Source organism: Podarcis gaigeae (genome assembly GCF_964106915.1).
Source record: "Podarcis gaigeae genome assembly, chromosome: 9".
NCBI classification, from domain to species: domain Eukaryota; kingdom Metazoa; phylum Chordata; class Lepidosauria; order Squamata; family Lacertidae; genus Podarcis; species Podarcis gaigeae.
The window spans coordinates 66832352-66856309 of NC_139685.1; the positions used below are offsets into that span (position 1 = coordinate 66832352).

General features: G+C 46.4%; 1 protein-coding gene and 1 long non-coding RNA gene across 3 annotated transcripts in view; one reads left to right on the forward strand and one right to left on the reverse strand.

The window, feature by feature from the left end:
- LOC310852912 overlaps positions 1-23958 on the reverse strand; it is a 101679-nt gene that overhangs the window by 32286 nt on the left and 45435 nt on the right. The gene's annotated exons all lie outside the window — the stretch shown is intronic.
- Positions 2057-23958, forward strand: part of HPSE (heparanase) — a 29838-nt gene continuing 7936 nt past the window's right edge. Inside the window, exons 1-9 of one of the 2 annotated variants that reach the window (XR_014568351.1) lie at positions 2057-2415; positions 10376-10521; positions 13777-13911; positions 17247-17417; positions 18722-18893; positions 19315-19362; positions 20126-20219; positions 20346-20452; positions 22857-22971. Coding sequence is in view for 1 of the 2 variants with exons in the window: in XM_083756611.1 (XP_083612737.1) it covers positions 2210-2415; positions 10376-10521; positions 13777-13911; positions 17247-17417; positions 18722-18893; positions 19315-19362; positions 20126-20219; positions 20346-20452; positions 22857-22971 (1194 nt within the window). In the remaining variant the exon portion in view is untranslated. The remainder of the gene's footprint in view (positions 2416-10375; positions 10522-13776; positions 13912-17246; positions 17418-18721; positions 18894-19314; positions 19363-20125; positions 20220-20345; positions 20453-22856; positions 22972-23958) is intronic. The other variant, XM_083756611.1, reaches the window with a different exon arrangement.

Below are 23958 nucleotides of genomic sequence, written 5' to 3' on the forward strand. Positions count from 1 at the left end.
GGCTATGTTCTGTCTCAATTGTCACAGGTAAGATATGCCTCTGAGTGCCAGCTGCTGGGCACAGCAATAGGGAAGGGTACTGTTGTGCTTCCAGGTCCTGCTTCCAGGCTTCCCAGAGGCACAAAGACATAAGAGGCCACAGGACCTCTTAGTTCAGTACTCTGTTCTTTCAGTGGCCAAAGAGATGTTCACTGGAAGCCCACAAAGAGCATCTGAGCACAACAGCACTCTCCTCAACCTGTGATTGTCAGTAATTGGCATTTTCAGAGGCATTCTGCCTCAGGCATAGAGTCCAACACTGACATTAGGATGCTAAACTAGAAGGAGGAGTCTGTTTCATGCTCTGAAATATGTAAATTGCTCTGATTTGCAAGGTGCATCCCAGTCAACAGGATGTGGATTTCCTGGAGATACATACAAAAGTTTTACTTGAATGCATGCAAGCAAAAGGACGGGTTCCTGTTTTCTTGAAAAGGTCACTAGAATTTGCAGCAAAAAAGGGGAACCGTTTTTTCCTCGCTCACTGTTGTTGTTAGTAGCATGGACTAGGATGGGGTGACCCCAGTCCTTCTTCAGCCAGAGAGTTCAGACAGTGTCCATGGGCAAGTGACTCTTTCAGCACCAGACCTACCTTCCAGGGTTGTCGTGATGATGAAGTGGGAAGGAGGGAAAGCCATGTATATATACCATCTCCTTGGAGGAAGTGTGTAGGGGAAATATGATGCACACATACTTTGTGGTTGTCACTCTCCCAGGCTTTTTCTCTGTAGTCTTATCATTCAAATCTGATGCACGCTCTGCTAACACGGTAACTTGGTGGCTTGTGGGAAGCAGCAAATGACAAAACGTGGGGGAGGAGAGAACGGACATGGGGAAAAGTCAATTGCAAACATAAATAAGATTGTTTCAAAGGCTATTAATTCTATCTCCGACATCATTTGAACCTATCCATGAAGAACGGAGCTGCACAACTCGTGAGCCAGCAAGTCCGGTGTTCATATCATGGCCCACCAAGACAGTTTTTGTTATGCTGTATGTTTATCTTCCTATAGTCATAAAAATGTAAGGCTGTCATCACACACACACCCCATTGGAAGGTTTGCGGTGCCTCATCACAATCTTGGGGTGAGGCATTGATGGAGGACATAGGCAGGACTGGCAAGCAACATGAGCAGAGGCAGCAAATCTCTCTCTCTCTCTCTGTGTATGTGTGTGTCTAATTTCGCCTGCCTCCCAAATTGCTCAGGGTATTATTCATGGTGGTCTTCTTTTATCCTCACAACCCTGAGGCTGCCCTCAGGCCCCAAATCTGACCCTTCCCAAAGGCAGCAATCCTAAACCTGTTTTCCTGAGAGTATGCCTTATCAAACATGCAGTGCCCAACAACTTGGGGGGGGGAGGGTAAATGCTCCCCTCAAGTATTTTATGGGGGAGACTGAAGGGACCTTGCAGTGGCGTAGCGTGAGGGGTGCAGGGGGGCCAGCCGCACCAGGCGCAACATATGGGGGTGGCGCACTAATCTAGTGGAAGAGACTCGAGTGCTAAAATCCACGGGTTAGGGGGCGCAAATTACTTGCCTTGGCCCGGGTTGCTGACAACCCACGCTATGCCACTGGGACCTTGGCCCCCAGAAGTTGGCTCCTATGGGGCAGGTGCTGTGGGTGTGTGGGGGTGGTGTATGTGGGTGCCCACCACCACCACCACGTGAAGCTAGACCTTGGCCAGTCTGCTACCGAGGGCTGCACTTTGTACAGGCCCAGAGGCACTCTGTTTTGGGTGACCATGGCACCTATATCCTCAAGCTCAGTCCCCTGGGGTGGCGAGCCATTTAAGGCCTCGCTGGAGTGTGTGGGTGGGTGCGTGGGTGGGTGGGTGGACGGACTGATGCCGGATCCCCCTGAACGTGGGAACTCTTCCCCAACCACCTCCAAGACTGCCTCTGCCGCCTGATCTGGGTCGTCCCCTCTGCGCGTCTTTGCGCGTCGGGTGACTGAATCCGAGGGCGGATCGTTCTTGCCTTTCCCAAAACGCCGCAACAGGAGGCAGGGCTGCGCTTGGGACGCAGAAATGCGCGCTCCCTCCTCCTCCTCCTCCTCCTCCTCCCAGAGGCAGGCAGGCAGTGGCAGTAGTAGAAATAGCAGCAGGAGGAGCAAGCGCCGGCGAGGATCTCCTTTCTTCCGATCTCTCCAAGCGCGCGCTGGGACGCAGGATGCTGCCGCTGCTGGGACTGATCCTGGCGCTTCTCTGCCGGGCTCCGCTGAGCGGGGGCTCCTGGACGGATCCCGGCCAAAGCGAGGCGGCCGTGCTGAGCATTCAGCTGCCCGAGCAGCCGGCCAGGGAGGTCAGCCCGTTTTTCCTGTCTCTCACCATCGATGCCAACCTAGCCACGGATCCCAGATTCATCACCTTCCTGGGGTAGGTCACGGCAGGCTCGCCGTTTTCTGGTTTCGCCCCCCTTTTGGGGTGTGTGCGGGATCTTGCCCGCTGCGCCCTACGAGAAGACTGTTTACCAACGGAGAAGGGGGGGGGGAGGAAGCTGCACCTGACGAGCTGCTGCCTGCTTTGCCGCGGATGGAGATGCCGGAGCTCGGTGCAGGGTCCGTGAGTGAAAATGGACGTCCCAAGCTGGGTTTCCCCTGAAGTTTTGCATGAGAGAGAGTGTGTGTGAAAACTTGTCTCAAAGCTGAAAAATCTCTTGCTTGGTTTTTGCCTGCAGCTGAAACTTCCCTTTTTGAAATGCTTTGTCCAAATTACTTCTAACTAAAGGGCTATAGAAGTCTGAACATGCCAGCCACGAGCTAATACTTTCTGCACTAGGTTTTGCCCGTAATTCCTAGTTAGGAAGAGGGGGCTGTTTTTCTCAGAGTTAAAAGGCACTCTGCATATAATCAGAGGCACAGAAGGTCTCTAACCCCACTGTCAAATTTAGAACATAAGCTCCTTGCAGGCAGAGACCTAAACTTGCCATTTCACTTAGGAAACTCTGTAAAATTCCATATAAATTGATGGCAGTGTAGAAACAATAAGGTAAAGGTAAAGGTACCCCTGCCCGTGCGGGCCAGTCTTGACAGACTCTGGGGTTGTGCGCCCATCTCACTTAAGAGGCCAGGGGCCAGCGCTGTCCGGAGACACTTCCGGGTCACGTGGCCAGCGTGACATCGCTGCTCTGGCGAGCCAGAGCTGCACACGGAAACGCCGTTTACCTTCCCGCTGGTAAGCGGTCCCTATTTATCTACTTGCACCCGGAGGTGCTTTCGAACTGCTAGGTTGGCAGGCGCTGGGACCGAGCAGCGGGAGCGCACCCCGCCGCAGGGATTCGAACCGCCGACCTTTCGATCGGCAAGTCCTAGGTGCTGAGGCTTTTAACCCACAGCGCCACCTGCGTCTCTGGTCCTTTAGTTTAAGCATAGAGATGTAGACATTGCCAAGATTTCAAGTGCTGTTGAAGTGGGAGTTTTTCCAGGTTCTCCTTCTGTCTACAAACTATGCCTCCAATGGGCTATATCAGGGGTCAGCAACCTTTTCCAGCCGTGGGCTGCTCCATCATCCCTCAGACCATGTGGTGGGCTGGACTATATTTTTTTTTGGGTGGGAGAGGAATGAACAAATTCCTATGCCCCACAAATAACCCAGAAATGCATTTTAAATAAAAGGACACATTCTACGCATATAAAACACACTGATTCCCGGACCGTCCGCTGGCCAGATTGAGAAGGCAATTGGGCCAGATCCGGCCCATGGGCCTTAGGTTGCCTACCCCTGGGCTATATGCTTGCCTCTTTCTCAGTTTCTTGCTGTGGCAGCAAAGGATTTCTTAGAAAGGTCCCAGTAATGACTGTATAAACCTGGAGGTCTATCTCCAGGCCTTGTGCCAGCAGTCAACCAGGTTGGGTTCTTGATGTCACCCCAGGGATTCAGAAGGGCCCCTCCTTGGCCTGACCCAACCTTGAGTTGGCAGGGATGTATATTTATTCTGTAGCCTGGGGACCTTGATCCTAAAGGTTCAGAGTTTAGGATTGTAAATTGTAACCTTAGAGCGCATTAGATCTCACTAGATAAATAGGGTTAATTAATGTGGAATCCTACACTTGCCATCACAGCAGTTGCTAAAACCCATTTAAAAATAATTGCATCAAAATACATCATACCTACATCACAGAAAAGGCGGTCTACAGCAGAAATCTGAGCGCTACAGCAGAAATCTGAGCGCGTTGTTTATCTCCTCTGACAGGTTACCTGTTTAATGGTCACTTGATTGGATTGCCTGGGGAGCCTGGCCAGTCTTTTGTAATGATAAATACTTAGTTCCTGAGGCAAGTCACAGGCTCACACCCTATTCATATCTTGAATGTGTCCTTAAAACAGGATTTGTGAAGGAAAAGACAATGGGGAGGATTTTCCATTTCCCTTTGACCTTGCAGAGAAAACATTTGGTCAGTTTGGGAATCAAAAATGGTTTCGGGTCGGTCTTCCTGTGCTGATCTATGTACATGCTTGGTTGGTACACTTATGAACATTTAACATATATCTAAGACCTCAAAATTCCTATCACACTGCATTGCAGGGGGTTGGACTAGATGATCCTCAGGATTCTACCATGCCCATGTGACACCTGCCTTCCATGGCCTTTTTATAGGCACATGGTTTTTCTTTATAAGACTCACCCTGTGAGTCTTTCCCCCTTTCCTGGTTGCCACTTTACCCTCTGGCTGTAGGGTGGCAAGGATGAATGAGTTGGCATCCTTGGGATTAAGGAGTGCAAATGCACTCTTAATTATCTGACCATTTTCGCTTTGACATTTCCTGTGGTTCGCTCTGGGTGCTTTGGCTGGTGAGATATGCCAGGAGAATCCTGTTTCCCCTTGCTGCTGAGATAGCTGACATCTCTTTCTGCTACACGTAGCCGCATTCCAGCAGTTTTAAAATGCACCAAGGGATGTGTTGTTGTTGTTGTTTTTGTTAAGTGCAACCTATATACCTTCCTGTAGTTAGCCTTGTAGCAGCTAAAAGCACTGTGTAGATTTTGGGGCTGCCTGGGCACTTGCTAAACCACCTCTAATTTGGGTTGGGGATGTCAACATTGGCTTGCAGAGCGCCAAATTGTTGGAGGCTCAAAAGGAAGATCACATGCTCTTTTTTCTCTCAAAAGGAAGAGTCCTCAGTTGACTTGCAATATTTTTTGCACATTAATTCATACAGTGTGGTGTAGTGGTTAAGAGCAGTATACTCGTAATCTGGTGAACCAGGTTCACTTCCCCACTCCTCCACATGCAGCTGCTGGGTAACCTTGGGCCAGTCACACTTCTCTGAAGTCTCTCAGCCCCACTCACCTCACAGAGTGTTTGTTGTACAGGAGGAAGGGAAGGAGATTGTCAGCCGCTTTGAGACTCCTTAAAGCTAAAGGTAAAGGAACCCCTGACCATTAGGTCCAGTGGTGGCTGACTCTGGGGTTGCGGCGCTCATCTCGCTTTACTGGCTGAGGGAGCCGGCGTACAGCTTCCAGGTCATGTGGCCAGCATGACTAAGCCACTTCTGGTGAACCACAGCAGCTGCCGTTTACCTTCCCGCCGCAGTGGTACCTATTTATCTACTTGCACTTTGACGTGCTTTTGGACTGCTAGGTTGGCAGGAGCAGGGACCGAGCAACGGGAGCTCACCCTGTCGCAGGGATTCGAACCGCTGACCTTCTGATCGGCAAGTCCTAGGCTCTGTGGTTTAGCCCACAGTGCCAGCCACATCCCTTGAGACTCCTTAGGGTAGTGATAAAGCGGGATATCAAATCCAAACTCTTCTTCTTCTTCAGTGCAATTTGGGGTGGTTGCAGCAGAGGCACTGTATTCTAGGGTTGCCATATTTCAAAAAGTGAAAATACTTTTTCACTTAAAAAAAATCACCAAATTTTACACTTACGACATGGGTTGCCATACATTCGGATTTCCCTGGATATTAAAACAATTTCTGCCTGGACACTGTTTCCGATGGCCAAATCCTGGCTATGTCCAGGAAATTTTGGAGGTATGGCAACCCTACTGTATTTCCCAGAGCAGAGTTTCAAGCCATGAGCAGTACAGGATAGGAGGTTTTCATACATGCAAAGACAAATAAGCCATGGTTTTTATTTTTAAAGAAACGTTCCTGGTAACCACCAGAGAAATCTCCTGGCTGCAGGATTCACAAGAGGCAGAGGCAGCACAGATATTTATTTACTCTGTTTTTTTTTTTATCCTGGCTTTTCTTCATGGAACTCAGGGTGCAGTAAACATGGTTTTCCTCTCAACAACCCTGTGAGGTAGGCTGGACTGAGAGATAACGGCTGGTCCAAGGTCTCCCACTGAGCTTTGTTGCTGAATGGGGATTTCATCCTATGTCTCAAATGTCAGACATTTTAACCACTGTGCCACAACAGACAGATCACTACTGTGCTAGCTGAACACAGATAAAACAGGGTGTTTCCAAGCCAATTGATTCTCCAACAGGAACCCAGGTATTGTTCTCCAAAAACATTCCAATTTTAACATTTCAAGCACATTTAGAAGAGGGTTGTGGCACCTGTATGGGTGCTTCCAGACAGTTACTCTTCTGCAAGAGGGATTCAAGAACACATGCTGTGAATTTAGGTTTGCACAACTGAAGCAGATTCAAGCACTCTGTCACTCTAGCACAAAAAAATGCACTTAGAAACATTATAATTGGATTTTTTGCAGTCAATGATGTGATGGGGAAATGGCACTGGCGCCCGTCCTGTGGAACGCCCTCCCATCAGATGTCAAGGAAATAAACAACTACCTGACTTTTAGACGACATCTGAAGGCAGCCCTGTTTAGGGAAGTTTTAAATGTTTGATCTTTTATCGTGTTTTTAATGTTCTGTTGGGAGCCACCCAGAGTGGCTGAGGAAACCCAGCCAGGTGGGCGGGGTATAAATAATAAATTATTATTATTATTATTATTATTATTATTATTATTATTATTAGTTTTTGCTGCAAGAGATTTAACACAGCTCCCCTTCTGAAAAGCAAATAAAGGGTTTTTTCCATTCAAAAGGAAGGAGTTAAAGTGATTAGCTTCTGAGCATGTGCTACCAGTGGCTACTGGCTTTGGGTGCATAATAGCCTGATGAAAGCCAACCACACAGGAACAAAACTGGCATATATGCTCACATGTCTCCAGTTTAATTACAGAGTACAAACTGCAGGATCCCAGCTCACAATACAGCTCAATACTGTGAGAATTCATATGCCAAGTCTGTTATTTCCACTTTGGCAGAATCACTAATATCCGTGTATTGTGTTCTACCCATCTGAGTCAATACCCAGAGCATACCCATTGCAATCAATGGACTTGGCTAACTTCAACTCCTTGATTTCAGTGGGTCTACTCTGAGTATTGACTATGGGGATCACCCCTTTATGTAACATTGGCTACAGATTATTATGCTCCTGTTTACCATCCTGAGGGCTAGAAACATGCCAAAGATGTCAAACTGTATTTCATATTATGTAATGAATCTGCACACTCCTTATATCTTTGTTCCTCAATTTTACACAGCCTCCTAGCATTTCTTCGTGTACAATGGATATAGTTTTCATTTCCATGTTCTTTCGCTGGGCGCCCTTTGAACCTTGGCTCTCAAAAGCAGAAGAATATTGGAGTAAGAATCAAACTTGTTATCGCTTGTATTTAACTCTGGTATTTTATCAGCTCCAACCAGGAAGTTGTTGGTGGCTGCTGAGCTGCTGCATATTTGCTATTTAGCTGATGAGAGGCGCAAATCTGATGCCTTGTGCTCGATCCCACAAAAGAAAGAAAAATATATATATTTCATTTATAACGTTACAAGCAGCGTTCAAAACTCCCGCTGTTCTAAGCACATTTTGTGACAGGGAATTTCATTAGCGAGAGCAGTTTCTGAGCTCTGGGTGCAGTACTGCACCGAAAATTTCAGATCAAAACTGCAGAGTGGAAGGAAAAGAGGACCTTTTTCTGCCTCCCCACTTCCAGCTACTCTCTGAAGACTGGAGAAGAGACCCTCTTAAGAATATTAGGGGGGTCGGCAGGGAAAGGACTGGACCATGTGAAAAACGAACATAATATTTTAGCTGCATTTCATTCATTTTCAGCATAATATTCAAACATCCAAATAACAGGGAAAACTAGAAAAAGGGTTCTTGCGTAACTTTGTCCTGGATATACTATTTTTTCTGTGTGTAGGTGTTGTAAACAAAATCTGCCCTTTTTCCCTTATGGGGTATCCAAGAGCCCATATAGAGTCCTTATGTAGGTTCCCTATTGGTAGGAGAAAATAACAGAGGCCAACCAGAGAATATTGAGAAGCAAAGCAGCTAATAAGCCTGATCTTTATTGATCCTTTGCAACAGGGTCCTCACTCACCACATGCAGGAGGGAGGAGGAACCCAGAACAATGGTGCGCAAGGCCTTATATAGACATTTTAAATTCCCTGCCCTGGAGCTCAAGACCACCCCACCAAACATCATACATACATCACAGAAGGGGTGTAACCCAAGACCACTCCCCACAAACATCATACCTACATCACAGAAAAGGCGGTCTAAAGCAGAAATCTGAGCGTGTTGTTTATCTCGTCTGCCAGGTTACCTGTTTAATGGTCACTTGATTGGATTGCCTGGGGAGCCTGGCCAGTCTTTTGTAATGATAAGTACTTAGTTCCTGAGTCCAGGTCACAGCCTCACACCTTGTTCATATCTTAAGACAGGATTTGTGAAGGAAAAGACAATGGGGAGGCTTTTCCATTTCCCTTTGACCTTGCAGAGAAAACATTTGCTCAGTTTGGGAATCAAAAATGGTTTCAGGTCTGTCTTCCTGTGCTGATCTATGTACATGCTTGGTTGGTACACTTATGAACATTTAACATATATCTAAGATCTCAAAATTCCTAACACATGGGGATCAGGAGACATCTCACCTGATGCCATAGCTGTCAACGTTTTCCTTTTTTTAAGGGAAATTCCCTTATTCTGAATAGGATTCCTCACAAGAAAAGGGAAAAGTTGACAGCTATGCCTGATGCAATGCACCACCTCCACTAATCTACTCCAGTCCAGTAACAGTTTTACCATATGATAAAGTATTAGAGATTCTCTAATATAGTTCAGATAAAAGGCCTAGGTCCTGCAAACCATGGTTCTTAATCCCAAGTGAGTAGACCAGGCTGCAGTTACCTGGCAGTGAGGGGAAATGCACTCCACACATGCCCAGAGGCGTTGCTTGTTGTTATTCTTTCAGATACTCTGGATGCTGGTGATGGAAACAGATTCTGGAGTTGAATTCTGCTGAATCCTGATCCAGATTAAGCCCTGGGGAGAGGAAATATCTTTAGCAGTGGTGCTTAAAAGACATCAAAACCCATAGTGGTATATTGTCAGTAAATATAGCAGGCAGGAGAACTTGAAACTAGTCTGCATTCTGCTGCTTTTCCTTTCTTAAACAGACACGAGAAGTTTGCTTTGAAGAGAGCCTTTCATGTGATGCTTAAATTGCTGGCGAAAGCTTTGAAACTCTTTAAGATTTTTGTATGCCGTCTTTATATTTAGAGTTACAAATATTGCATGTAGGCAGAAGAGAAAGAAAGTTGAACACATGATGAGTCACAGGCTGCTGCTGTGTCAGGCTTGGCAAAGGAAATCCTCCCAGTGGTTCTCTTCGCTTTCTGTTCCAACAGCCGTGTTCAATTAAACACTTCAGACTGGAGGAGATTGCTCAGCACCAAGCCACACACAATGTGGGAGATCTAAGACTGGATCTCCAGGTGTATCTCCCCTCCCAGCTCTCTAAAACACAGAGGAAACTGGTCCCATAGGGTAGAAGGAGGGGAGGCGAACAGCAGATGGCGCCAGAGGCAATGACAAGCAGAGCCAGCTCATTCCAGTTTTGTCCCCATCTTACTCCCAGCTGAATTCTACACATGCAGCACCAAGACTGTAGAGGGGTAGGTTGATACTTGGGTACCACACATAGTTTCTGGGACTACTGAGCAGAGAATAAGGTCACCTCTGGTTGGCCTGTTTATTGAGCACTTATTCTGATTTGTTTGTGGGGAGGTTAGATGATGTTACGTCAAACTAGGTGTTATCCTACACTTTCCAGCTTGCTTTTCCATCGCTTTCCTTATCACAAAACTCTAATTGTTTGGGGAAGCAGGTTCGTTTCACGAAAGCTCCAAATCAGCTTGAATTGCACTGCCTTAATTTACCAAGTTGTGATTGAACCCCACCCCAAAATTGCCACAGTCTAGAAGTGCCTGATATGAACTGAATGAGCTGAATGGATGATGAATCAAAGCCAACAGGATGAAAAGGTGTTTCCTTTCAATTTCTCCACGTTCTCACTTTCCCAGCTCTACAAAACTGCGCACATTGGCAAGAGGTTTATCTCCTGGCTTCGTGAGATTTGGCGGCACCAAGACAGACTTCTTGATCTTTGATCCTGAAGAGAAACCAACGGCAGAGGAAGAGGTTTGCCAGAATTTGCTGGCTAAACAAGGTAGGTTGGAGCCGAAAGGTTGCAAGCTGCAGCGCACTTACACATGAGTAAGTCTCACCAAGCACAGAGTCAAAGCAAAGGGGCACTGGGTGGCAAAAGCAATTATGCATGCCTTTGATTTTCAGAGATGAAAGAGTGATGGATTATGAAGAATATTCAGCATAAAAACTAGTTGACACCATCCTCTATGCAAGAAGCAGATTCATTTTCCAAGTGTGGATCATTATGCAGTCTCAATGGTATTGCCTCTAAACAAGAGGGAGGTATCGAAAGAGCTAGGAGAGCTAGGTACTGTTGCAGGAATTTATGTATAGGTTAGTGGGGGTTGGGACTCGGGTGGCACTGTGGGTTAAACCACAGAGCCTAGGACTTGCTGATCAGAAGATCAGCGGTTTGAATCCCCGCGACGGGGTGAGCTCGTGTTGCTCAGTCCCTGCTCCTGCCAACTAGCAGTTCGAAAGCACATCAAGGTGCAAGTAGATAAATAGGTACAACTCAGCGTTTCCATGCGCTGCTCTGGTTCACTAGAAGCGGCTCAGTCATGCTGGCTACATGACCCGGAAGCTGTACGCCGGCTCCCTCGGCCAATAAAGGGAGATGACCGCCACAACCCCAGAGTCGGTCACGACTGGATCTAATGGTCAGGGGTCCCTTTACCTTTATCTGGGGGGGAGGGGTTGCCCCTCCAGCAGATATCATGCACATGCAGCCCACTACCAAAATCAGCACAATCACTTTTGTGACTTTTGTGATTTGTCCCCACAAAACACTTCATCACAGTTTCTTCCCAGCTATTCAAAGGGCCTCTGCTGCACAATACCAAATGTAACAATTCACTGATAAATGTATCTATGTACTGGCTCACTGGGAAAACTTCAGAAATTCTTATAGACATGTGAGCTCAGCTACTCATGCCTGAGTGATAATTCCTGGCATTCTGATACCTGAGTGCCAGACAGGTAGCCATTCCAGAAATAACAAACCCAGATGAAGACAAAAGGGTGTGATTAACTTGGCTGGGAAACAGGGAAATGTAAATATCTCTTTTGTTACACTTGATGGGTGTTTGGTGGAGGACAACTGGACCCATGGGGCAGGGTCCAGGATGCTCAGATTACTGCCACCAGACCTCCCCTTTTATGATGTAACCATGATATATTAGCGATATAGGTGGGGGTGTAACAAGGAATTAAAAGGTAAAGGGACCCCTGACCATTATGTCCAGTTGTGGCCGACTCTGGGGTTGCGGCACTCATCTCGCTTTATTGGCCGAGGGAGCCGGCCTACAGCTTCCGGGTCATGTGGCCAGCATGACTAAGCCGCTTCTGGCGAAGCAGAACAGGGCATTTTATCCTGGTATATGCTTTTCTTTTCTATACACTGCTCGGCTGGAGTACTGCACTGCAAAATTTGTGGAAGCATGAATTTCAAAGGATGTCTGTATTTTAGTTGGCTTACCGTTTTCGAAAGTGGAAATTAGTTAGGCTTGCCTTTGCATATGAACTGAATCAAATTCTTTCCCCATCCCTAGCTGTGGCACATATGGTAAAGGGACCCCTGACCACTAGGTCAAGTCACAGACGACTCTGGGGTTGCAGCGCTCATCTCGCTTTACTGGCCAAGGGAGCCGGCGTACAGCTTCCGGGTCATGTAGCCAGCATGACTAAGCCGCTTCTGGCAAACCAGAGCAGCGCACAGAAACGCTGTTTACCTTCCCACTGAAGCGGTACCTATTTATCTACTTGCACTTCGACGTGCTTTCGAACTGCTAGGTTGGCAGGAGCAGGGACCGAGCAACGGGAGCTCACCCCGTCTCGGGGATTCGAACCGCCGACCTTCTGATTGGCAAGTCCTAGGCTCTGTGGTTTAACCCACAGTGCCACCTGTGTCCCAAGGAATTAGCAGCTAATAAAAGTCTGGGTTCTCTTTTGTTTGGGGCTTCCATCTTGTTCCACCTTGTGGCAGGTGGGAGTCCTGTTGCAACAGTCTTCAATAAAGACCAAGCCTACTGGCTGCTGTTTTGCTCTGGCATTCCTGGCTGGTGTCCTTGTTTTTTGTCCAAGGGAGCCCTCAGATTTCTCTATTAACAGTACCTAAAACCCTGGAGAGCTGTTGCCAGTCAGAGTGGACAACACTGAACTAGAGGGACCATTTGTCTGACCCAGGTATAAGGCAACTTCCTAGGCTCCTCAGGCCTGCCTTGGCTTTCAGGTTACCCTGACAACCGGCACCTTTCGCTTTAGGAAATTAGAGAGGCAGCTTTTCTGCAAGGAAAACTGAGCACAGGAAAGCCTGCTCTCTCCTGAGTTGGCTGAAACAACAAAAGCCAGGCTCCCTCTGTTAGTGGCATTAATGGTTGCTATCAATCTGTGAGGCCAAGTGGGTAAAAAAATATTATCTGTTCTAGAACTTCTGCACAGGCTTTTCATAGACGGGTGTCAGCAGTCCTATTATACTAACTGTAAATGTCAATTTAATCCAGTTTCAGGCACTGGGAGCTGCTGACAGTGCTGTATTTTTACACAGGGCCTCTTGGCGTCTTTTGCAAGGGCCTCCCCCAGGCACTCTGCACACGAGATAAAGCAAAATTAACACAATCCTTGACAGCGCTGATGGTTCTTTCCAAGACTATCAGGCAGCTGACACTCTTTGCTAGAGGATGGTCTTGACCCGAAGAATTCGGGAAAATCCATATTGGATAGGATTGCAAACTGAAAAAGTTTTGATGAGTTTAGAGTCAGATTTTAGTCGATGGATCTATCGATTTTTTAAACTGCAATTTTTTGACATTATTGCAGTGTTCCAATACTTGATCAGGATAATGAGGTACAGTCAATTGCATTTCACAGAATCGTAGAACTGTAAAGTTGGAAGGGACCCAGAGGGCCTTCTCGGTAGTGGCACCCACCCTGTGGAACGCCCTCCCACCAGATATCAAAGAGAAAAACAACTACCAGACTTTTAGAGGACATCTGAAGGCAGCCTTGTTCAGGGAAGCTTTTAATGTTTCATAGATTGTCGAATTTTAAAATTCTGTTGGAAGCCGCCCAGAGTGGCTGGGGAAACCCAGCCAGATGAGAAGGGAAATAATAAACTATTATTATTATTATTATTATTATTATTATTATTATTATTATTATTATTATTAGACTTCAAAAGGTTCACTGTTCCTGCTGGTGAGATCATCACCCTGAAACGTTGATCGCTGTTGTGTGTTCCCTTTCTCTCTCTCTCCTTCTCTGCCTGCTGCCACAGATGCTGCAGATGTCTGTGGATTCAGATCCACGCCTATGGACGTCATAGAGCAACTGCAATCTCAGTGGCCTTTCCAGGAAATGGTCATCCTCTGGGAGGAATCCAGGAAGAGGCCCCGAAACACAACCATTACGCGTAAGACGCTTGCAACCACCACGCACTAATTGGAAGGTCTCTCTCTTCGCTGTTTGCTGAAAATGATGGGGTCTGGAAACTTAATGAGCTCTGCTAATTACATTTACCTTTAAAGGTAAAGGGACCCCTGACCATTAGGTCCAGTCGTGACCGACTCTGGGGTTGCGGCGCTTATCTCGCTTTATTGGCCAAGGGAGCCGGCGTACAGCTTCCGGGTCATGTGGCCAGCATGACTAAGCCACTTCTGGTGAACCAGAGCAGCGCACGGAAACGCTGTTTACCTTCCCGCCAAAGCGGTACCTATTTATCTACTTGCACTTTGTGCTTTAGAACTGCTAGGTTGGCAGGAGCAGGGACTGAGCAACGGGAGCTCACGCTGTCACGGGGATTCGAACCGCCGTGTAGAAGGGAAAATAAAGGGGTAAGGTGGGGAAACCCAAAACTGTATATTTTACAAAGTTGTTTTTGTGCTTCACCAGACCTTAGCCTATTACAGTATTTGTAAGAACGGATTCCAAATAACATTAATTTGTCCATGGCAAGTCTGCTTTTTGTATGCAAGTTGTTCATATGTTGTGAGTTTGTATAAGTCTTCAATCCAATCGTAGAAGGGAGCCACATTTTTATTTTTCCAATTCATCAGTATCAGTCTTTTTGCTGTGGTAAGGGCACAGAGAGTCCACTCACATTGTCCTTTTGTAAGGTTCCATGTGCTGGGTATGTAATTCAAGAGGATATTTTGCTCTGTAAATGTAAGGTTGTTCCATACAGTTCTGTTGATAGTTTCAGTTACCTTCTGCCAAAAATCTTTCAACATTGGACAATGAAAAAAACATGTTTTAGAGAACCATTATCCCTATTGCATCTCCAACAGGGAGATAACCTTAGATAGCCCTTTTTTAAACAACCATAAGGGGCTCCAGTATATTCTAATTTTTGTTGTTGTTGTTGTGTGAGCCTCAATCTAAGGTCCAGAGGTGTCTTCTGAATCTAATGGGAGCGTCTTCTTGAATTGCCAGACACGGACTGCCAGTATTTCACTGCAGTGGGAATTAAGAAAGGATGAAATGTTCTGAATCTCTCCCAGGCCCACAAATTAAAATCCAGAGGTGGGCAGACACTCTGGCAAGTCTGTCCTCTTTGCCTCTCCAGGAACAAGAGGTGTAGAAAGCATTTTTGCCACCAATATAATATTGTTACTGGGGTTAGATGTCACCTCCACTCTGCCAGGCGGTAGCAAGAACCCAGGGGGTTCCAGGCACTCACTTAGGGTCTGTGTTCCTTTGGAGAATTGAGACACAGCCGAGACTGTAATAGTTTTAAGAAATATGGTTAATTCACCTATTTACACCTTCAGTCTGCATGGAAGGAGTCTGGATTTTATAGCGTGGTCATCTCAAGCAGGGCTTGTTCCCCACAGCAGTGCAGCCCTGGAGTCAAAGGCAGCTCTCCAGCCGCCCTTCAGCCAGCCAGCCCAAAATGGATCCCAGTCTTTTTCTCTCTCCCTTCTTCCCAGCACACCTTACTAAAGACACACTTTTCCTGACATCTCAAACCCATCAATGTGGCAACTTCTGTCTGTCCAGGACCAATAATTCCTCTTGGAGGAGGGATGTCCAACAGGTCAATCGTGATCTACTGGTAGATTCCTGCAAGGTTTTGGTAGATCACGGTCAATCTCTGGCTCCCTTTCCTTAGTGTCGCTAAAACTGACTCCTGCCCCGCCCCCTCACCCCGCCCTCTATTGTTGTTCACTCTCTGGAAGGGAAGATGGAGCTTTCTCTGTGCTGCTGTTTGCATCCATAGTGATCTTTTTGTGAGTGTCCTTTGCCTTTAACCCCCCCAAAAAAAACAGAAGCCCCCCCACCAAAAGCTTCTTTTTTAACCCCTTAAAAATGGGGTTTTCTCTTCTCTAAAAAAAAGTTCAACAACTTTGAGCTGAACCACCCCCCAAAAACGGGGGTAGATCACTGGCAGTTTTTTATTGTGAAAGTAGATCGCAGTCTCTTGAGAGATGGCCACCCTGCTCTTAGAGGAATTGTAATGGTTCTAGGGGGTTGCTCGTGTGTAAGTTGCCGCCACTCCTGGCTAGGTTGCCGGGTTGAACCCTTTCTCTCTGGACAGCCTTTCACTTCGTGGCTGTCTCAGTCGCTGGCAGAATCCGTCAGTGGGCGTTTCTTGAACTTCTTCCAGCAAAGAAGTTCTTTGACGCCAAGTCTCCTCCTACTCTCCCTGCGCGGAAGTCTTCTGCGCAGGGAGGGTGTGGGCAGCAGAGTACCTGTGTTCTCCCCGCTGGTCTCCGGTGAATAGTCCTGGAGCCCCCTCGCCGATTCCCCCTTCTGCCCCCCTTCCCAACTGGTGCTACGCTGATTTCCTTCCCCAGCAGATGGGCTGCCTCTCTCCCTGCTGGGACCCTCTCCGGCATCGCTCTGGAGCCTTCCCTCCGCCTCTGGCTCCGATGGCAGTTCCCTGACAGGAATCAACAGCTTTTGTCATGTTAACATCTCAATCCCAGGAGAAGCCCTGGCTTGAAAAGAAAGCTTAGCCTATGTTTTCCCATTGGCCTGCAATCTTCCCTTCAATACTCCACATAATCAGAAATCCTACAATTTATTACTGTATTTTTCACTCTATAAGACGCACCAGACCACAAGACGCACCTAGTTTTTGGAGGAGGAAAACAAGAAAAATAATATTCTGAATCTCAGAAGCCAGAACAGCAAGAGGGATCGCTGCGCAGTGAAAGCAGCAATCCCTCTTGCTGTTCTGCCTTCTGGGATAGCTGCACAGACTGCATTCACTCCATAAGACGTGCACACATTTCCCCTTACTTTTTAGGAGGGAAAAAGTGAGTCTTATAGAGCAAAAAATACAGTAATTTCTAGGGTAATGGGGGTCTCCCCCAATCTGCAAGAAAATATATTCTTTTTTAAGAGAAAAAAGAATAACAAGCAGAAAATTACAAATGTTTTTTTCTGGACTCTGTACTGCAATTAAACTTTACAATGTGTAACCTTCTGCATTAATATTCTTTTCACAACTGTATCTAACAAACTTTGCAGTTGCCGCTTCCACACATTTGTTATATGCTGTTTCAGACTGTGCAAACATGGGCCAAAGTAGAAGATAAGAAAAATGTGTAACTGTGGTTCGTGCAATTTTAAGCAGCCACTGTAGGTTACATTTTTATGATTCTGTGATCCATCTTCGCTGGTGGACCTTCTCCAGTGAGATGATTTTTCTGACCTAGGATTCCTGGGGGGGCGGGGATTTTTTTCCTGGGATTTCCTCCCCGTAACATGACCCTTTGTCCTTATTTTCCCACCTGCTCACAGGAAGTACAGTGGATATTCTGTACGACTTTGCACGCTGCGCCAATCTGCACCTGATCTTTGGACTCAACGCTTTGCTGAGGAGAGGCAACCAGTGGGATAGCTCAAACGCCCAGCTGATTTTGAATTACACTGAATCCCAGAATTATGACATGGATTGGGAACTTGGGAATGGTAGGTCTCAGATCTGAGTGTGCTCTTGTGTTGGCAGTATGCAAATGCATATGGAGGGGGCAAAGTGGGAGAGGGAAGAAAACCCATAAGCCCCTCTTCCCTAAATTCAGCTCTGCAAAATCACACGCCATATCAAGGATTTTATTTTTTTTCAACACATTGCTTTTATGCACCCCTCACAGCTTTTTGAAGTGATGCCTTCAGGACAGAAGACAGCAGCAGCAACAAAATAAATTGTTACACCGCTTTGGAATGTTTAATGCAGAGCTTTCAAAACATTTCATGTCAGTGATACACCTTTTAGACAATGCATAATCATCATCATCTATTTATTTATTTATATACCACCCATCTGGCTGGGTTTCCCCAGCCACGCTGGGCAGCTCCAACAGAATATTAATTAAAAAGTGATAAAACATCAAACATTAAAAACTTCCCCAAGCAGGGCTGCCTTCAGATGTCTTCTAAAAGATAGTTGTTTATTTCCTTGACATCTGATGGTAGAGCGTTCCACAGGGCGGGTGCCACTACCGAGAAGGCCCTCTGCCCGGTTCCCTGTAGCTTCACTTCTCATAGTGAGGGAACTGCCAGAAGGCCCTCAGCACTGGATCTCAGCGCAGAACGATGGGGGTGGAGGCGCTCCTTCAGGTATACTGGACCGAAGCCATTTAGGGCTTTAAAGGTCAGCACCAACACTTTGAATTGTACTTGGAAACGTACTGGGAGCCACTGTAAGTCTTTCAGAACTGATATTATATGGTCTCGGCATCTTTTTGCGACACTGTAATTCAGTTTTACTAGCAAACCAGAGCTTAAACTAGCCCATTTCTAGCCCTGGGAGGACACATTAATGTCTCTCAACACACAGTTTGGAAAGCTCTGGTTTAATGGAAAGCAATTCAGTGAAAGAAAGGGGGGAAATCCATCACAGTTTAGATGCTCAGGTAATCTGAGATACCGCCTTACCCCTTAAATCATAGAATCATAGAGTTGGAAGAGACCACAAGGGCCATCGAGTCCAACCCCCTGCCAAGCAGGAAACACCATCAGAGCACTCCTGACATATGGTTGTCAAGCCTCTGCTAAAGACCTCCAAAGAAGGAGACTCCACCACACTCCTTGGCAGCAAATTCCACTGTCGAACAGCTCTGAGTCTCACATATCTTTAGTTCCAAGTGTTCCTTCGGAATAGTAAAGTTTGATATTTAACATTCTGTACTTCTGGTTGATTACTGCCACTGTGCAAATTCTGAATGAGTCACACAGCTTTGAGAGTCATCTAAGGATGTTTACGATTTCTACAGAGCCCAACAGCTTCAGGAAGAAGTCTGGCATTTATATCGATGGCTCCCAGCTAGGACAGGACTTCATACAACTACGTCAGCTGTTGGACAGCTACAGCAGCTACAGAAATGCCAAGCTCTATGGGCCTGATGTAGGTCAACCTCGGAAGCACACTCAGAAGTTGCTAAGGAGGTAAAAATAAAAACACCAGCATCATTTGACTTGATAGATCAACAATGTGATATTCTGCCCCACTGCAGAACATAACAAATAACCATTGTTGGCTTTAGCCGTGGTTTGTTGCCTTAATCCCGATTGAGATCACTGGGCCTGGGCAGGGTGCAATTTTCTTTGCAGTTTAGAAAAAATGTTGTTTATGAGACAAAATGGACAAGGTTACAGTAGAGCAGAGCAGCAAAACCACAGACCCAATACTGAGCTGGATGTCTAAAACATATAATACAGAGTATAGCTAATCATTCTAAGGCAGCTTCCTAAATTTATATGTTCCAATGTCTGTTTGGCTGGATTACAGTTCCCAGAGTTTTTTAGCTCCCTTAGAATTTAAGGAAAAGCAGAGGAGGTAGTAAATTTAACCCTTGTTGTTTTGCAGCTTCCTGAAATCAGGAGGAAAAGTAATTGATTCTGTCACATGGCATCAGTAAGTACTGAGTTCCTATTCAGCAACTTGTTACCCAAGCATTACAGCAGCATGTGTTAAAACATTTGCCAGAAACTGCGGGTGGGAACAGTGCTGTTGTGCTCCGGTCTTTTGGGGGGAACTGTCCATGAGGGAATCTGGCTGGCCATTTTGAGAGCAAGATGCTGGACAAAATGGCTGCTTTGCCTGATCCAGCAGGGCTTTTCCTAACATACGCCTAGTTCAGAGAAACATTAAGTCGATGATAACTGTGGAGAAAATATGAAGAAAACCAGGAGGAAAACCATTTTGTTTTTGTTTGTTTCTAAAAGTTTGTATATGCTGCCCTCACAAAATATTAGGCTAGTGTATTAAAACATAAAAAACCATTAAAAGCGGTACAGAACAATCATCGAAGTGACTGGCTACTCATAAAATAGACTCAAAGAATTGGAAGGGGTGCTGTGGCTCATCTTGTCCACTCTGCAATGCAGGAATCTCAGCTAAAGCATCCATGACAGATGCCTTAAAGTCAAAAAGCAAGGGTGCCTGTCACTTCTCTGCTAGGAGAGTGCTCCACCGTGACATTAAATGCCCGACTTCTTGTTGAGGTCATCTGGGCTTCTGTAACAAAATGGACACCTAACAGCTCTCTTCTGGGTGATCTCTAATAGAAGGACTTAAGCACCCAAATTGTGCTGGACTTCTTGTCTCAACACAAGAGCCTTTTCCAGCACCAGTGTAAATTATGGGTAGACTTACGTCAAATGTCTCGATTTCGCAGCTATTATCTGAATGGCCGAACTGCTACCAGAGAGGATTTCCTGAGCCCTGATGTGCTGGACACTTTCATCACAGCCGTACAAGAAGAACTCCAGGTAATCAGGAGTCCGTGGGGGTGGCTGGACAGCTCATCTATTCCTCCTAATTTAAAGTTGCGGATCTCCCAGGCTCAAGTCCCTGTATTGACTCACCTTTATATACTTTGATTTCACATTTTCTAGCTTGTTGATGACACTGTCCCAGGCAAGAAAGTTTGGTTGGGAGAAACTAGTTCAGCCTTCGGAGGGGGTGCTCCTCAGCTGTCCAATACGTATCTCGCTGGTTTTATGTAAGTACAATAATAGACGTTCCTACGAGCTCTGCTTTCCTTCTGTGGAATACCGGGATCCTGTTGTGTGTCATGACCCCGTAGCCACCCCCTCGTTGGGAAATAACACACACAAGGGCACGGATATTAGGTTTATGTTATTGGGCAAATTTGGCCACAACTTTATTGATTACATAATGTGAGCGGTATTGGCTTAGGCACTGAATGGATCCAACTATATCTGACTCTTGCCTGATGCGCAGGAAGTCCGGTAAGGGTAAACCACCGGAAGGGGGAGCCCTGTCGATGCAGACCAACTCAAGCTCCCCCTGGTGTTCTTGTTGGGGTCGTGTCATGGCCCTAGCTCTTGACCCGGGCTTTGGACAAGATCAACACCCCCGGATTCCTTTAATGGAATACCCTTAAGCTTGGTGGGGCAGGTGATGGCCAAACCTCCCCTCCCCCATCACAAGGTCAAACACTGCCTAACCGCAACCCTAACAAAGCTGTGACGATTGCTACGAGGTAGGCGAAAACCACATGGCCGGTGCCAATTTGCCAAGTGGAAAAATCCCTGCCAGGCCCCTCAACGGTGACCAACCAAGGTCCATAGCAAGGCCAGCGCCTAAAACCTGCAAAATAGGGAGGGAGGGAGGGAGGGAGGGTGATTGAGTAAGCGAGCCAAAGAGGAAGCCCTCCGGCTCACGCCTCTGATTTAAACGGTCCCGGCCATGCCCCCCGGCCAGCGGATTGGCTGGCCGGGCTCTGACATGACCGGGATCCCCCGGTGGGGAGTGGGTGGCCATGCGGTCCACCGCAACCAGTAGAGCGGATTTCTCTACCAATGCCCTAAAAGCCCTTCCTTTGATCAAACAGGAGAAGCTGTTGTGATCATTGATGCCCATAAAGCTATCCATGTCTAGTAGCGATGGTGGCTATGTTCTGCCTCCATAGCTAGAGGCAGTAATGTTTCTGAGTACCAGTTGCTGGAAACCACAAGAGGAGAAAGGACTCTTGTGTTCAGGTTCTGCTTTTAGGCTTCCCAGAGGCATCCGGTTGGCCACTGTGAGAACACAATGTTAGATCAGTTGAGTCAGTGGTCTAAGCCAGCAGGCTCCTCTTATGTCCTGATCTGCTTGCACAACCCCCCAAGACATCAGTGGGAACCACAGAAAACATTCTGTCCCTCCCCAGCTCCACCCTTTAGTGGTGTTTTAGGGTCTTTTCCAGGTCCGGTGCCAAGCGCATGTGCACGATTAGGCGCCAATTGGTTGTTGCCTGTACAGTGGTACCCCGCAAGACGAAATTAATTCGTTCTGCGAGTTTCTTCGTCTTGCGGATTTTTCGTCTTGCGAAGCACGGATGCACCCTGGTATTAACGGTTTTAAGAAAAAGGAAACAAACTCGCAAGACGTTTCGTCTTGCGAAGCAAGCCCATAGGGAAAATCGTCTTGCGAAGCAACTCAAAAAACGAAAAACTCTTTCGTCTTGCGAGTTTTTCGTCTTCCGAGGCATTCGTCTTGCGAGGTACCACTGTACAACCATGAGCGTTCATCCTGAATCCAACCAGATTTGTTTACATGGCTCTTCTCCTTGCCGCTCCTTTTCCGTGCATTTCCCAATCACTTCCCTAACCACAAAAAGTCAGTTTCTTTTCACCCAAGTTCCCTAGCTTGAATCTCTCTCACAAAACACTGGCATTCTGGAGGTTCCCTAATGTTGGCATCGACCGGCAACATCTGGCAGCTTCTAGAAACTCACCATGCCATATGGTGAATCAGAAAGGAGATGAATTAGATACCAGGGCTTGTTTTATTTAAGACCAAACCCAAATCCCCCCCTGTTGTGGAGCCCATTCATCCTCCTGTATGAGGAATCAAGCTTTTGTGTTACCCAGGACTTCTGATCACAGCATGTTGAAGAACTCTGTGCAACTGAGAAAGTTTCATAAGGTGACTGTAACAGAAGCTGGTCTGCTTAGATATCTCATCATCTGTTTTGTTTCTCTTATGGAAAAAAAAACATACTAAGGGAATTTGGGACCTGTGGGTCTGCATACTGCTGTGAAATTCTGTATTGAAGGACAGGCACTTCAATTTAAGGACCTCTCATGTCCCTGCCAAGAACTGAGAATGCTTTTCCACAGCGTTCTCTCTGCTCCTCTCAACTACTTATTAAAGGTCATGGTTACAATGCTGTTAGAAAGAACACCTGCCTTTTCTGACCTTATAACTATTGAATGTATTTTTTTTTAAGCAACACTTCTGATGTTTGAATCAGCTCTTGTTTCTGCCTTGCACGTAGTACAAAACATCACACCTCTTTAGTTAGAACAGATGCCACTCCCAATTCTTTTCAGGTTGCTTGAATTGAAGTTTTCTTTATTTCTTGCTCTCCGCCCCCCCCCCCCACTTTTGTTACACAGGTGGCTGGACAAACTTGGTCTGTCTGCCAAACTGGGCATTGACGTGGTGATGAGACAGGTTTTGTTTGGAGCGGGAAGCTATCATCTGGTGAACGCCAGCTTTGAACCTTTGCCAGTACGTATACCTCTAATAATAAATATAATAATAATAATAATAATAATAATAATAATAATAATAATAATAATTTATTATTTATACCTCACCCTTCTGGCTGGCTTTCCCCAGCCACTCTGGGCGGCTTCCAACAAAACACTAAAATACAATAACCTATTAAACATTAAAAGCTTCCCTAAACAGGGCTGCCTTCAGGTGTCTTCTAAAAGTCTGGTAGTTGTTTTTCTCTTTGACATCTGGTGGGAGGTCATTCCACAGGGCGGGCGCCACTACCGAGAAGGCCCTCTGCCTGGTTCCCTGTAACTTGGCTTCTTGCAGCGAGGGAACCGCCAGAAGGCCCTCAGCGCTGGACCTCAGTGTCCGGGCAGAACGATGGGGGAGGAGACGCTCCTTCAGGTATACTGGACCGAGGCCATTTAGGGCTTTAAAGGTCAGCACCAACAATGAACAATGAATAAAACAATGAACAGGGCGAGGATACAATGACTCCTGCAATCGACACAAGATAATACCACCAAGGCAAGTATCTATAAACAAACGATAAACGTCCATAAAAATGGCAAAAGTAGCTTCTTTCCCAAATAGGTTTTATCTTAAACAATAGCAAACACAGTAAATACGTTTGTAACAGTGTGTAGACAGTATGTAAACGACTTAAAGCAGGGGCATATCTGTCCCCATCTGCATTTTTCCATCGGGAGAAGCATCCGTCAAAGAGGTTTAGCAAACTGAAGGATATCGTCCTCTTTCTATGCTCCTCCCTCTTTCTGTGCTTTAAGTTGTTTACATATGGTCTTCACTTGTATATTATTTACTACAAAGCTCAATGACTAAGCTCTTCAGCAATGAAACATCAGAGCACTGAATCACTGGTACAGTGGTACCTCGGGTTACATATGTTTCAGGTTACATACGCTTCAGGTTACAGACTCCGCTAACCCAGAAATAGTACCTCGGGTTAAGAACTTTGCTTCAGGATGAGAACAG